The following is a 15,748-nucleotide window of genomic DNA, read 5'->3' as shown; positions in this document are numbered from 1 at the left end:
AATATAATTAAATCATTATGGATGTAAGGGTTTTCATGGTTTATTAATTTAAAAATCTGCAAAGGCACCTTCCAACAGTAGTATCAATAAGGTCTGAAGTCAGTAACATTTCCACATGGGTATGAATGGTAACCATCTGAATATTAATATGTTCAGAAATAACCACCAATTTGGCCTTTTTAGAAAAAAAAATAAATGAACAGAAATCTTCTAGTTGGGTAGGTCCTGGGGATGGGGGAGAGGGGGAAGTAAAGGTCAGAGTCACGCAGCACGAGGAACTGTGAAAGGCAAAGTGCTTATCCTTGACAACTGTTCTCCATTTCTGTGTCTGACCTTGGGCATGACCTTGACACACCACCAGGTTGCTTGATCCCACTGCCCAGGTGGCTGCTGCTGAACTTACTGTTTTAGAACCTGCCTGTCTCATATCTCATCATTGGGGATTGTGTGAATCAACTGCAATTCATAATGAGCAGTCATCTGCTTTTAGGGAGCAGGGGTGAGGAAGCTGGGCGGGGGTACTAGTCCAGAGCCTGGTATATGCTGGGTTTCATCATAAATGAGTTCTGGATAAGAGTGTTTTTAGAAAAGGGGAGGAGGAGACCTGGGTTCCTGTGGGACTCACCAGTTGAATGGTGGCCATGGTTCTGCCCTGGATTCTAGGGACACCAGCTGAGGAGCCTTCTGATACTGTGGGCTCACAGCACCTCCTGTTAATCCCTGCACAGAACCTAACACTTTTCACGGTGCTTTCCCAGATGCGGGAGATGGCCTGCATGGTGGACAGAGTCCTGGGTGTCAGGAAACTTGGGTTTCCAGCTCCAGCCCTGCTGCTGCTCTCTGTGGAAGACCGAGAGAGTGCCGACCCCTCTGGGCCTCAGTTCTCTCATCCGCAAAGTTCAGAGTAGACTGCACGGTCATGATGGTCTTGGCGAGTGTGAGAAGCCTGTGGTGACTCACCTGATCTCCACCACGGCTAAGAGAGATGAGCAGCAGCGCTCACCTGGGTCTACAGCCCATGCAAGGGGCCAAGGGGGTGATGGGTTCTTGTGGCCAAAGAGGCCACGGTCCTTCACCCAACACATGGCAGAACAAGGATCTCTATGGAGCCACACAGCTGACTACCCAGCAGGAAGGGCTTATCCTTGAACCAGTCTTGGGAAGACCAGGGTGACGCATGGTTTTTCTTTTGACCAGAATGGGATTGCAGGTGGCTTCCAGCACAGGCCAGACAGGTAGGTCTGAGGAACCCCGTCTCCAGCTTTATGCTGCATAGGACTCGCTGGGAGGCCTTGTGCAAAGCTCCCCTGGGCCCACCAGAGGCTCGGACTTAGGAACCTGGAGGGGCCTGGAAGTGAGCCCTTTCACAGGTCCTCCTGGGTGCGTCCGAGCAGCACCCCTGCAGGCCAGGGCCTTTCTGGGGACAGTGGGTTGGGGGGTGGATGAGACCATCCAGAGGACGAGGGAAGCAACAGTCCCACGACCAACAGGCTGGGCAGGGACAGTCCCTGGGAGGCAAACGCCCACAGCAGCGCTTCCCACTTCTTGCCTGGGGCCTGCCCTGCTCCCAGGCCCGAAGGAAGGAGTTTGGAGAAGTGGGAACAAGGGCTTGGCTCTCTCTGCCCGGGTGGTGAGGCAGCCTCAGGGCACGGCTCCTGGGAGAGGCACCTCCTCCATGAAGGCCGCCCACTCCCTAAGCCGAGTGGTTTAAGGAATGATGGGAATGGCTACGACGTGGCGGCTACTGAGTTCCAGGCTCTTCTAGGTGCTTTACCTACGTGAACCCATTTACTTCTGACAACACCCCTAGCAGGAAGGTACTCATAGTGCCTCTTGGGAAACTGAGGCGCAGAGAGGTTAAGCAACTCCCCAGGGTCACACGGTTAGTCTGTGGCAGAGGCAGCTTTGAACTCAGCAGCTTGGCCTCAGCCCCCTCTGTTCCGCCTCTCTGGAAGACGGATGATTTGCAGAGAAAAAAATGTCCCCCATCACTGGGCGGGGGCGGGGGGTCTCCCTTTGTCATCATGTCAGGTGGGTGGACTGGGTCCCTATGGCCTGGTGCCAGGATTCCCCGGTCCCGGGATATGTCTGTGGCTCTGGCCTTAAAGGGCTGCACCCCTTCCCGCTCAGCTTTACAAATAAACTCTGGAAGCCTGGAGCAGTGGCCGAGCCCTGCACCCACAGTGCCCTCTCATGGCTCTGTCCTGGCCGCGGGTGTCTGTGGCCTGCAGAGCTCATGGGTTCCTGGCTGGGGCCTTGGGGACCGGCAGCTTTCCTTCCCGGGGACCCTGTGTTCCTGTTCCAGCTCCAAGCCCCAGCTGGGCACCGTCTCTTTGCCTCCCCTTCCACCTGCCCAGTTCGCCTGGCCTGGAACAGCCCAAGCTTTGGAGTCAGGGAGCCCTGACTTCAAGACCTGTCTCTGCCATTTAAATCAGCTGGGGAGTTGGGAGGCATGTGGCTACCCCTCTGAGCCTCAGTTTCCCCCCCTGTAGCTGGGGATAATAACAGTACATCCCTAAGAAGGTTGGAAAATTAGGTGAGGTCATGCCTGGATAGTGCCTGGCACACAGTAAGTACTCAATAAATATTAGCAATTAGGTTTACTGTGACCAGATTTTAAAGGTTTAAGGAGTTCTCTGGCTTTAATTCCGGTTGCGAAGGATGACAGCAAAATTTGGTCCCATTTCCCAAGTATAATCAGTCCCCACCATTTGGGAATTAAAAAACAAAGTCGGGAAGTTGAGTAGGAAGGGAGAGTCGTCCAATCTCAAGACTGTGACTTGCTCAGCAGGCCAGATGCAGGGCCGACAGAGGGGCCTATCTACCCTGTGGTGTATGAGCCAGCATTAACCATGGCCCGACGGTGCCGTCCTCTGATTAGTTTGGGGCCCAGCCCTGGGGGGTTTCACCAGCCAGCTCCTGGCGCCCACAGCCAGCCCTTTTAAGAGCTGCTCGCGTCAGTTTCCACTGACATCTCAGAGGCCCACTGGATGGCTTACCCAGACCTGTGCACCGGAGGCAGACCCGCCTTTGGAACCGGCCGGCAAGTCCTGGCGCTGCTGTTGTTGGCGCCACCCTCTGTGGCCCGGGACCTGCCCCTGCCCAGCCCCTCAAGCTGGCAAAGGCCAGGTAACCACCTGAGTGTCCTTACACGTAAAATAATTCCTACCCCACCGGGTGGCTGAGCTCACAAATGCTGAAGTGTTCTTTTAAGATAGACCTCTCAAAAATACAGCTTTAAAAAGCAATTTGTGCCTCTGTCCTCTTCAACCAAAGGGGGTAGCCCCTCTTCCGCGTAGATCGGAGCTGTGCTGCTCAGACTCTCTGTGGTGAGGGGCTGGTGTCGGGCTAGCTCTCCCACGATCGCAGAGAGCTCTGTGGGCCCCTGCACGCGATGAGAGGGCGCACGAGTCACGTGAGACTTTCACGGGAGTCTGACCACAGGGATCACACCCTTGGACGTCAATCGCTACAAAACTTTCCCCACATTTATTCTCAGCGGCTGCACTTCTCACTGTGGACTGGCTGCGAGGGCTCTGTGCAGCGGCCCCGTCCACAGACCCATGTGGAGTGTCACTGCGCAGGGCGGCGACGCAGCACAAATACTCACGCCCACCACGCGCCCTGCACGGCGCAAGGGGCCGACAGGACAGTGCACAGGACAGGATGCCCTCGTGGGCCCAGCTTCGCTCATGAGACTATTATGTTTGTTTCTAAAAGCTTCTAAAGAAACAATGGAGAGCGAGAGAGAAGAGAGCCAAAGAGTGGGTGGCATCTTCTGCAGTTTGGAGAGTTAGAGACCTGACTGTCAGAAGGCCCCAGCCATGCAAGGACAGGGAAAGGACACGCCAAGGAAGGGAACAGCAAGTGCAAAATCCCTGAGGAGGATGAGTTTAGTGTGTTCCGAGCTGGAAGGAGGACAGCCAGTGGGCTGTGATGTACTGAGTGACAGGTGCAGCAGGGTATTAAGTGGCAGGGGTATAACGGTATTGAGTGGCAGGGGTATAACAGGGTACTGAGTGGCAGGGGTATAGCAGGAGCTGTGGGAGGAGCCTGTGGGGACGGAACCAGGTGGGATTCCAAAGGCTCTCCTTTCCTCCCAGGTGAGATTTAACTAAATGTCAGGCTTGCATCTCTAAAACTCCTTTAGCTCACTAACATGTAGAAATCACCTAGGCCAGTAGTCGGCAAACTGCGGCCCCTTGAGTGTGGCTCTTCCACAAAATACCACGTGCGGGCGCGCACGTACAGTGCGATTGAAACTTCATGGCCACACTCAAGGGGCCAAAGAGACACATATGGCTCGCGAGCCGCAGTTTGCTAACCACTGACCTAGGCTCTTGCTGTCCCAGGTGTGGCCTGGGGACCAGCAGCATTACATCGCCTGGGAGCCTGTCAGGAGTGCAGAATCTCAGGACCCAAGCGTCCCGGCTGATTTAGGCAGGCTCTCCAGGTGATTTATGTGCTGAAATTTGCGTGGTCCACTCAGAACTGGACTGGTCCAGTGGGTCTTGAAGGTGGCTGCACATGGCACTACCTGGGGCAGCATTCAAGTGCTCACTTCTGGGGATTCTGACCCTGAGATCGGGAGTTTCTGGTTTAATGGTCTGGGGCGATGCCCAACATGGGGACTTTCATGAGCCCCCAGAGATTCCAGGGGCTGTCCAGGGAGGACCCAGAGATTCCAGGGGGTAGGCAGGTGACTTGTGCAAGTCACCCATTCTCTGTGGGCCTTATCCTTTCTGCCCTCCTCAGGCCTTCTCCAACTATTTGCACAAGCCTTCTCTGGGTGCCTCTGTCCCACAGCTGGGAAAAGCCAGTTTGGCTCTCCCTTCTAAGCCCAAGAGACTTCAGCTGCGAGGGAGAAGCAAGCCATTTCTCTGCTCTCCTAAGGCTTGCAAATGGCACATCCCAGCCATGCTGAGGGGACATGAACAGGGCTCAGATGCAGACAAGCACTTGGAGATGTCTGGATGATAAGCCATCCTCTGTTGAGAAGTGAGGAGCCCACAGGGAACCATGAGCAGCCAGGTACTAGAGCTGGAAGGGCCCTAGAGGTCATATGAACAACTGTACCCATTTTATGGATGAGGAAACTGAGGCCCAGACAGTCTTCACTTCAAGGTCACATAGTAAGGTAGGAACAGAAATGAAACAGCAGCCATTTCTACTATTTCTGTAACCTTGCCCTCTTGAAATGTGGGAAGCTGTGGCATGGCTAACATTTACAAGGGCAAGAAAATAACTGCTTGGTAGGAGGAAGCTGTCTTACCAGTTTCTGGTTGACTCCGGGGGGAGCCCACTCATAGGTGATGGTGTCAAAGGTGGGATCTTTCCCAGTGGCAATGGGGTTGGTCATGATCATCCGGTTCCTCTTGTAAATCCGGATGCCGTCCCCGCCTTTCACGCGGGCCGTGAGGGTGGAATACTTGGAGTCCATCAGCAGGCGGCCAATTTTCCGGTCATCTTCCAGGTCGGAGCTCAGGCAGTGGTCCTCTTGGCTGCACTTGCAGGACTTGCATATTTTCCTGGGGGCGGGTAGAGATGGAGACAAGTGAGATCAACCCCCGGGAAAGAGAGGTGGTCTCCTGCTGGCAGCATCCACCCTTCTGAAAGCAAGTGCAAAGTTTAACTTGAGTCACTTGGAAAGGTTAGCAGCAGACACATGGTAACCTGAGGCCAATGGGCCCTTGGGATGGCACTGCATTTGGGGGACCTGGCAATGTCTGGAGACACATTTGATTGTCGCAGTGGGGTGCTCTGGCATCTATAGGGTAGCGGCTAGAGATGCTGTTAAATATCCCACAGTCCCCAGCCCCTCTTTTGCAGCAAAGAGTCATCCAGTTGAAATGTCAGTAGCACTGAGGTTGAGAAACCCTGGTGTAACCTGAGGGGAAGGAGGCCCCTTCACAACCTTCAAAGAACTTCCAGGTGGGGTGGGAGGGGAGAGAGAATCGGGTGGACGCTATCACGTAAAGTGGACTCAGTGGGGCCCTGTGAGAGGTGCATGTGCTGTGGGGGTTCGCTGGATGGACCACAGGATGTCAGTGTGTGGCGCGAGGACAAGGGCTCAGTGGAGGTGCGCTGGGAAAACTGGGCTACAGAGGTGGAGCCCGTTGTTTAGTGTGAGCTGCTTCCTGTCTAGTGAACTGACGTGCAGTGCGCCGTCAAGTGGGGGAGGAACGCAGCATCTGCGACATTATTTCAGGAGAAACTTGCAGCCCAAGTTCCCATTCATAGGCCGCAGTTTGAGAAAAGTCACAATGGACAAACTCAAGGATAAGTCTGGCACTTCAAGGGAGACTATGACCCTAAAGGCGATGCGGGGCAAAGACGGGTCTTTTCGTTCTCATGAGAAGAGGCTGCGTGATTTGTGGAACTGGGGCATTTTCTTCCTGATCAGTACCGTCCTCTCGCCTCTCCCTTTTACGAGGCACGGAGGAGACAGCTTCTCCAAGAAGATGGCCACAGCACCGTGGGTCTGAAGTGGGCAGCGACAGCAGGAAGTGGGAGGAGGTGAGAGGAGGTGGGAGGAGGTGGGAGGAGGAGGAAATCCCGGTCTCCCATGGGCCCTCTGACCTCCCCAGTGCTGTCTGTACGTAAAACTGGGAGGAGAAGCTGCCATTGTTTTCCTGGTTAACGCAGACTTCCCGGGGCTAGTGGAGATGTGGGAACGCAAATTTTGAAATGAAAAATGCTAACGAATGAGATGTTCTTTGAGGTGGCTTCCACATCATTTCTCCTTTATGCATACTTCTCATGTTGCTAGGTCCACGGCTGGGGCTTTATAGAAGTCCACCCTCTCTTTCCAGGAACCCGGATTGTAGAGGACACAGATACATGGGTCCTCAGTGGTGTTAAAACGGCCATTTCTGCAGCCCGTCACAGAAAACCTTTGACTGTGGAAAAGGCGCAGGCTTGGGATCTCATCTCGGTCTGAATACTAGGTCCACAGGTCTGTTTCTTACTCATCAAATCAAAGGGCTGTTCTACATCAGGGCTGGCAAATCATGGCTTACAGGCCAAATCCTACATTTGGATGGCCCATGAACTAAGAATAGTTTTTACATTTTTAAGTGGGTAAAAAATTTTGAATGAATTTCCATGTCCTCACATAAATTAATGCTTTCATGCTGCAAGGACCAAGGTGACTAGGTGTGATGGGCACCATTTGACCTGCAAAGCCTAAGATGATGACTGTCTGGTCTATTGAGGAGTCCCCAAACCAGGGGTCCTCAAACTTTTTAAACAGGGGGCCAGTTCACTGTCCCTCAGACCATTGGAGGGCTGGACTGTAGTTTAAAAAAAAAACTATGAACAAATTCCTATGCACACTGCACATATCTTATTTTGAAGTAAAAAAACAAAACAGGAACAAATACAATATTTGTATTTGCATGTGGCCCGCGGGCCGTAGTTTGAGGACCCCTGCTCCAAACTTTGCTGCGTATCAGATCCCCCGGGGAGCTGGGTGAACTTGGAGATGCCCTGCCCCGGCCTCGCTAGTCACAGGCATGGATGAGTCTGGATGGGCCCCGGGCTGGGCATTTGGGATCCTGTTCCCGAGGTGATCCCGATGCACACCAGTGGGACAGTCACCACTTGGTCCCTTTCGGGACTTTAAGCAGCTCCGGGCGACTTTCTCCAGGTTGTCCCTCGAAAAGCATAGGAAATAACCCAGCTATTTTACTGCGGAATTACAACGATCCCCTGCCCATGAGAAGGGGCAGAATTAACACTGTATCGGAGGCGGCTGCTGCAGCTGGCCTGGGTCAGGGCCGCAGGAGAAGGGCACCAACAGGGGGGACTCCCGGAGGGCGCCCCCTGAAGAATGCAACATTTTGTAACTTGACGCCAGTGGTCTCTTCCATTTTTCATATTATGTTTCCAGTTTTCCTTAAATCAGGGTGTTTTTTTCTCTCTCCCCACTGAAGGCAGTGTATATTGAAAAAATAAAGCTAATTAGGATTATAATAATAATAATAATAATAATAATAATATAAAGAAATCTTTGCATGCTGGGGAGGGACCTTGCGTTGGGCTCTCTCTGAAACACCTGGAGTCCCAGAAGGGCCCCACCTTGGGGGGAGTCCAGTGTCCTGTGAGGGTTGCCAGGTGGGCAAGGAGCGGGTGTGGCTACTGGGAGAGCGGGATGCTGAAGGGAAGGCTACTGGGAATCTCCCCCTTGTTTTCATCATATGTTTGTTCTGAAAGCCTGCTCTTGTACCCTCCTCTCTAAGCGATGCTCCTCTTCTGTGCTTCTGACACTAATTCCATTCTAATTCTAACATGTGAATCGTTTGTTTGATTATAAACAATTTGCCTGAAACGATGGGATTGTAAAGCCAGAGGAGACCCCAGAGCACCTCAGCTCCAACGCCCCCGTTTCTCAGCTGGGAAGTCTGAGGCTTAGAGAAGGGAGGAGCCCTGTTCAGGCAGAGTCGGCACGTGAATGGTGAATGCTGTCCTGTGATTTACTTGAGGGCCTTTCCCACTAACCCAGGCTGGCTACTTGGATCTTCACGTCTATTTCAGACTAAGGAGAGTATGGGAACTGGAGCATAAAAGTGGTTTGACATAGTTTTCTCCCTAAAGGTGGGACCTCACTGCTCCTGGATGGCTTGAATTTAGGTCCCTGTTAAGGTGGTTCTAACCAAAGAGTTCACAGGATGCAAGCTGCCCTTCTCAAGGATGCACTCACTCAATGTTCAAATCATTTATCAGATGGTGAGGAAATGTAGGGATGTAAACGATGCTGAGAGACGTCTGCTTCCAGCCGTGAGGAACCCGGGCCCAGAATTGCCCGCCACCCAGAAACACCTAGAAAACTGGACCAACCATAGGAAACAGTCATTTTCAGGCGTCAGACTACAGAAAGCACGGGGCTGTGAACCTGGTGAGAAAGGACATGCTACTGAATGGACTGTGTGTGTGCATGTGGGGATCATTAGCCCGCTGCCCCCAGAACTCTGAAAGGAGCTGTCTGAAGGTCCTAAGCTGATGGTTCTAAACATTGTTCTACGAAACCAGGCACCCTGATACTCCGGGCAGATTCAGGACCAATGGGTGACTCTCCTCCAGGCCAGAAAGAGCTCAAGTGGCCAAAACGGGGGTGGGGGGCTCCCCGTCCTGGGAGTGCTGTAGCTGTGGGAGGAATTTGTGCAGGGGACAGGAATTGGGATTGGATGACCCTTTGAGGGTCTTTGCATCCAGAAGACCACGTGAGCTCCTGTGAGGGAGGACTGTCAAGGAATGGAGTGAAGAAACAGCTCTGTGCTGTGAAGGCTCACGGCACGGGATGGGGTTCCCCACAGACCCGAGTGTGAGATGGCCATTTAGTCGCCATCTCCCCATTCCCCACCGTCCGTTTCCTGTTCTGCAGAATGGAGATCCTACACCACTTAGGGTTATTTTAACATTTAAATGCAAAAGATTTAGCTCAGCTCAGTACTTTTGGAATTGCCTTCTCACAGTGGAAGTTAATATCTCTAAGATAAACATGTCCCAAATTTTGTCCCCCCCGCTGAGTGCCTCCCAGGGCGTCGCTCTGGCAGGGGAGACAAAAGCGCTTTCTTTTTGTCGTGCCCTACGGCGCCTCACAGGGCTGCAGGGACAGTCACGCAGGCTGTGCCCTGCACAGCTCCTGGGGTGCCAGGCACAGAGATGCTGGTGTGAACAGTGGGACTATACAGTGTGGCAACCCCACCTCCAGTTTTCAGAGCCCTCAATGAATAAGAGAAAGAAAAGTCCATCCAGGCCGGTGTGGCTCAGTGGTTGAGCATCAACCTAGGAACCAGGAGGTCACGGTTCAATTCCTGGTCAGGGCACATGCCTGGGTTGTGTGCTCAATCCCCAGCATGAGGTGTGCAGGAGGCAGCTGATCAATGTTTCTCTCTCATCATTGATGTTTCTATCTCTCTCTCCCTCTCCCTTCTTCTCTGAAATCAATAAAACTATATCTAAAAAAAAAAGAAAGAAAGAAAAGTCCAGCTGGCTCTTGGGGTCCTCCCCCTGGGTATGAATTCCAGGTCTTGGTTTTAGGGATGTGGACACCCTGACTTCTGTCCCAGGGGCACTTAGATCAGAACTCACCCACAGGGATGATGGTGCAGCAGGACGAGAGCAGCCCCATGCACCCAACCCCAGGCCAGAGCTCTACCCAGAGTGGACCAGGCACCAGCTAACAGCTGCCCACACCTTCCGGGGGCAGCGCTTGCTGGGCTGGGCCTCCGCCTTGACACGGTTAAGGGAGAACTAAACTCCTGCCTCGTCCTGGCTCCTGAGGGCTCTCTGGCATTTCTGAGTTAGGCCGAGAGGTCACTCCTCCCCACAGCACGCCTGCATCCGAAGCAGCCCCAGCAGAGAATCACCAGGGTTCCCTGAGAGGACAGCCCAGAAGCGCAGGGGACGGAGCCTCCTGACAAACTCCCTTACCTCCACGAGTGCGGCTCGAAGCCTGAACAGGTCCCCTTGCATCTCAAACAAGGCACACCTCGCGCTGACTGCTGCTGGCCCAGGGACATCTGGAAAAGGAGCAGAAAAGAGGGTGTTTTCCTTCCAAACATCTGGGACCCGGATGCCTGACCTCTGAAACACTGGGCATGCCAGCAAAGGGGTGGTGAACCAGCCATCGCTGACTGTTTACCAGGAGACCCGCTGGGAAAGGGCAGGCCGTGGGGCACTTCCCACAAACGTGCAGCGGCTCCCTCCCAGCCTGCAGTTGTCACTCGCTGCCAAGGCCCTGTGAGGGACCATCTGCCACCTCCCTCCCCCTCCTCCACTTCCCCATCCACTTGTCACTGGAATGGAATCTTCCAGCAAATGTCCCCTCTCCCTCATTTACTTGTAATTTATTGGGAGGGTGTGATTAAACCAAAGTGCAAGCCAATGTTCATGCTGCCAAATGTTTATAGCCCAAAGCATAACTTAGACATTTTGCTAAAACATGGAAAACCAGGAGCACTCGCAGTCTGGTCCTGCTTTGGAAGGAGCACAACCCACGAGTGAGGTTGTTTCTTTGCGTTACCAGCCAAAGGGAACGGAAGTTCGATGGTTGCTGCTGCTGCTGCTGCGTTTAGACCCAAACGGCTCTCACATGAGGTCTTGGGATCAGCAGCGTCACCGGAAGTCTGCCAGAAATGCAGACCCTCAGGCCCCACCCGGCCCTTTTAAATCGGAACCTTCAATGTCACAAAATGTAGGCCAGTATCGCTCAAGGGTTGAGCGTCGAGCCAGGAACCCATAGGCCAAGCATGTCAAACGGGCAGCCCACAACGAATACTCATTAACGACGACTCATTAATTTCAGCCCTTTGTATTCAGCGTGTCTCCATCGAAATAAACCTATGTTTCTATGAAAATGGAAGCTTTTGTTTCTTGCGGCCCACATAAACTTGAACCTTGTTTATTTGGCCCGTGTTAGCCTTTGAGTTTGACATGCTTGCGATAGGCCACTGGATTGATTCCTGGTCAGGGCTGTGCTTGTTGTGGGCTTGATCCCCTGTGGGGGGGTGCAGGAGGCAGCCGATTGATGATGTTTCTCTCTCATCGATGTTCCTAGCTCTCTGTCCCTCTCCCTTCCTCTCTCTCTAAAAAATCAATGACATCATATTAAAAAAATGTAGGAGACTTGTATTACATTAGAACTGGAGAAGCAGTGGGTTAGTATATGGACCTGCTGGCTGAGAAACTTACCTGACTGTACGTTGGGAGTGGGGTGTGCGGAGTGTGATTTGGTACATTATGATTTTATCAAAAACAAGGCTCCATCAGCTAATTAGATAAAGGGAAAAGCTCATCATTCAATAAGCTATTGATCCATTTAACCATTTATTTTTTATTTTATTTATTTTTATTTTTTTTTATTGATTTCAGAGAGGGAGAGATAGAAACATCAATGATGAGAGAGAATCATTGCTCGGCTGCCTCCTGCCCACCTCTTATTGGGGATCGAGCCCACAACCCGGGCATGTGCCCTTCACCAGAATTGAACCTGGGACCCTTCAGTCCCCAGGTCGATGCTCTATCCACTGAGCCAAACCAGCTAGGGCTCCACTTAACCACTTATTTAGCATCTCCTGTGTGCCAGGCACAGGGATACATCGTAAGACTCAGGTACGCCCCAGAAGACACAGTCTACAGGCAGATGGAGCAGGAAACACATATTTATCACCTGCTCCTGGAAGGGGTAATTCTGAGGCAGGAAAGCTGCCAGTTGTGTAGTAGAAAGGCATGGATTCTGGAGCCTGAGAGACCTGAATTCCAAACCCAGCTTCGTGACTTAGCAGCCACATTGACCTTGGACCAGCTGAGCCTGCCAAACAGGTACAGAGATAATGCATGTAAAGAGTCTGACTGTATTAGGCACTAAAAAATGGTAGCTGCTGTTATTTTCACAAATACTTTAGGAGCAGAGAATAAGGTTTCAATAAACCCATATGGGAAATCCTGGGAGGCTTCTTAGAAGCGGTGACTGTGGACAAGGGCAGTGCAAGGTGAGCTGGCAGGAAAGGAGAAAGGGATTCCTGGCAGAAGGAAGAGAACGTGCCAGGGCAGAAAGGTACACAAGGACCTGACGGGCAGGGGGCCGCCGTCTGAGCGTGCTCTTCGCGCCGGGTCCACGCTCTTGGTTCTAATAAGCACTCACAGCTTGGGGGAGCTAGAGCCATGTTGCAGGTATGTGAAGGGAAGCCTGCTCATAGTGGTGTTAAGGTTCGTGTTAAAATGGAAAAACAAGATGAAGCGCACCGCCACCCGCTCGTCCTGAACTGGGAGCTTTCGTTCCCAGGCAGAACTTTGCTCCTAGAGCCATTGGCGTGGGAAACCTTGCAGGCCTCTGCCTCTTGTCCTGAACACCTTGGGTTCCACTGGTTGAGGTTCCGCGATCCTTTCACACTCCGTGGTAGTTCGAAGGTGACTCTGGGAGGCGTACACTTTGTGAACGGGGCTTCATTATTGGATTGTTTTAAATGCACCCAGGGGCAGCGAGGCCTGGAACGGGAGAGCCGTGTGGAAGCACCTCCTAAGTGGCCAGCACCCTGCATGCTTGAGCTTTATGGTTCTTCTAATGAGCGGCTGATTTCACCGTCAGCCTACAAGGGGATTAGCCCTGGTGCTTGGCCAGGGGAGTCGAGCTGCTGGCTCAGGGTTTGGATTAGAAACAGTGATGTGAGGCAACACAGCAAGCGGAGCACTGGCGCGGGGGGGGGGGGGGGGATGAGGGGCGGGGGGGGGGGAGAGGGGGGCGGGGAAGGGGAGGGAGGCTGGCCGGTGTGCCAACTCTGACATTTATGAGCTGTGCAGCTAGAGGCGACTCATTTCCTCGCCCCGCCTAAATTGCTCCTCTGGAAAATGAGAAACCTGGCGGAATCGGGGTTGCCCACATCTTGCTGTGCAGAGCCCTTGTTCTGTGGGATGCGATAAAGTGGTCCAGGGCCGGGGGCAGGGAGGATCACATGCTCAAAGGAAAACGGGAGACGCCGGATGGAACTGGCTGCCGGAGCCTTTGAAGCCTGGCCTGATGGGAAGTGAGGGGAGAGGTGGGAGGTGGGGAGCAGGCGGCTGTGTGTTAGAGGTCCAGGCTTCGGGGTTGGATGGTCAGGGTTTTACTCCCCATTTTGGGCCTTTTTCAGCTGAATTTGGGCAGGTGATGGGTCTTGGGGACTCTCAGTTTCTGCGTTTGTGTCACGGGGATGATAAGAACCACCTGCCCCGTGCAGTTACTGTGAGGGAGAAATGGGTGCTGCATGGGAGGGCGTAGCCTGCACTTATTCTGTACCGACTGTTTGTCGTTGTCATTCTATCTTGTGTAAACAGTCTGAGAGACCCAGATGTTCTCAAAATAACCCCCTCCGCGCCCCCCCCCCCCCAGCTTCAGAATGCTAGGGGACTTCAGGGGACCTACTTTCCTAACTGCATACCCATACATAGTCTTTCTTACTCTACTTGGTTTCACGTATACGTGTTGCCTCTGTAACTAAGTGTAGGGAGCGGAGGGTTGGACCCTGTCTCCATCCTGTTGGTGGGACAGTTTCCATGGCGACAGAAGTCCGTGGGAGAGGAAAATATATGGCGTTGTGAGGAAGAAATAGATTTGGGGCATCAGGCCACACTTGCAGCCAGTTTCCTGGCAGACTGTTTCACACATTAAATAGCCACCCGTGCACTGCGTGCTATCAGCCCGGAGCCAGCCAGCCCAGCTATCTCCAGCCCAGAAAACGATCCTGCTTATGTGTGTGGGGGGGGTGGGGGGAGAGGGGGTGCCGACCAGAAATAGTGTTCAAGTGAGATATCCCGGCTTATACACTGTGGGCTTGTCTGATGCGGACTGCATCTCTGATGACAGATGGCACAGTGGCCCACAGTAGCTAAGCAGAGAAGAGAAGAGCTTAAAAGGACCTGTCACTTAAAAAAATGGGTTCTTGGAATGTAGCATCGATTCTGTCCTTTTTTTCGAGGGGAGGACAAAATGTTTTGACAATTTTCTTTGGCTCAGGGTAGTAGGATCTGGTTCATCTGATGTTGTGGAACCTAATTGTGTGAGTGGCTGAAAAGGACTCAGACCAAGTCCCCTGGGGATGCAAGGGGCGGGGCGACCGGGACGCCTGCCTTTGAGCATGGACCTCAGGTGAACCCCAAGGGAAATCTTAGATGGGAAAATGCCACCAAGAACAATGTAGGGCTGCAGATGAAGAGGACCCCGGAAGGGGGAATGCAATGCGGACTTGAGGGGTGAGCATGAGACCTGGACTTGGCAATGGGGGTTCTCCGCCCAGCTCAGCTTCTCTCCCTGTAACTCAGTTTTCCTCTCTGATAAGTGGGGTTTCCTTGCCCTTTTTGTCTCAGCAATGCTGTTGTAAGCATCATGTAAGGGTGAAAGGTTGTTTATAAAGTGGAATAATCATTTACCATTGTTAAAAATTATCCAGCCCTAGCCGGTTTGGCTCAGTGGCTAGAGCATCGGCCTGCAGACCAAAGGGTCCCGGGTTCGATTCCAATCAAGGGCTCATACCTTGGTTGCAAGCTCCTCCCCAGCCCGGGCCCTGGGCAGGGTTCGTGCAGGAGGCAACCAATCAATGTGTTTCTCTCACATCGATGTTTCTCTCTGTCTTTCCCTCTCTCTTCTATTCTCCCTAAAAAATCATTGCCTCTGCCCCCACACCCTCGAGGATTATCTGGAGAAATGTACTTAGCTCTGCTCCAAGACTCGGTGTGACATGTTAACTTGGAGCTTTTTCTCCAGTGGCGATGTTCTTTTGAAGAAGATAACTCCAAAGGTTATGGTTTATTGTCCTAGAGCAGTGGTCGGCAAACCACGGCTCACGAGCCACATGCGGCTCTTTGGCCCCTTGAGTGTGGCTCTTCCACAAAATACCACAAGCGGACGCACATGTACAGTGCGATTGAAACTTCTTGGCCCATGCGCAGAAGTCGGTTTTCGTAAAGGAGCTAGACGAAACAAGTATACACGACGAGTGTGGATGGGAGAGTTGGAAGGGGTGACCTCAGTGAACGTACCTCAATCAGATTGAGGACGTTTTTAGCAAAGGCCAGCTTAGGAGTACCCTAATTAAGTTAATAACAATGTACCTACCTATATAGTTTAAGTTCAAAAAATGTGGCTCTCAAAAGAAATTTCAATCGTTGTACTGTTGATATTTGGCTCTGTTGACTAATGAGTTTGCCGACCACTGTCCTAGAGGACATGAACTAGTCTTGTACCTAACCCATCAATCTTGTCCTAACATTA

General features: G+C 52.5%; 1 protein-coding gene across 1 annotated transcript in view; it reads right to left on the bottom strand.

Annotated features, from left to right (window-relative positions):
• LMCD1 (LIM and cysteine rich domains 1) overlaps window positions 1-15,748 on the bottom strand; it is a 62,036-nt gene that overhangs the window by 16,290 nt on the left and 29,998 nt on the right. Inside the window, exons 2-3 of the mRNA XM_059663409.1 lie at window positions 10,435-10,523; window positions 5,273-5,528 (exon numbers count right to left, since the gene is read on the bottom strand). Of these exons, the coding sequence (XP_059519392.1) occupies window positions 5,273-5,528; window positions 10,435-10,523 (345 nt within the window). The remainder of the gene's footprint in view (window positions 1-5,272; window positions 5,529-10,434; window positions 10,524-15,748) is intronic.

The sequence above is a fragment of the Myotis daubentonii genome, chromosome 14, assembly GCF_963259705.1.
Source record: "Myotis daubentonii chromosome 14, mMyoDau2.1, whole genome shotgun sequence".
Taxonomy (NCBI): domain Eukaryota; kingdom Metazoa; phylum Chordata; class Mammalia; order Chiroptera; family Vespertilionidae; genus Myotis; species Myotis daubentonii.
The sequence above is the reverse complement of the archived record's forward strand: the minus strand, read 5'-3'. Positions and strand labels throughout refer to the sequence as shown.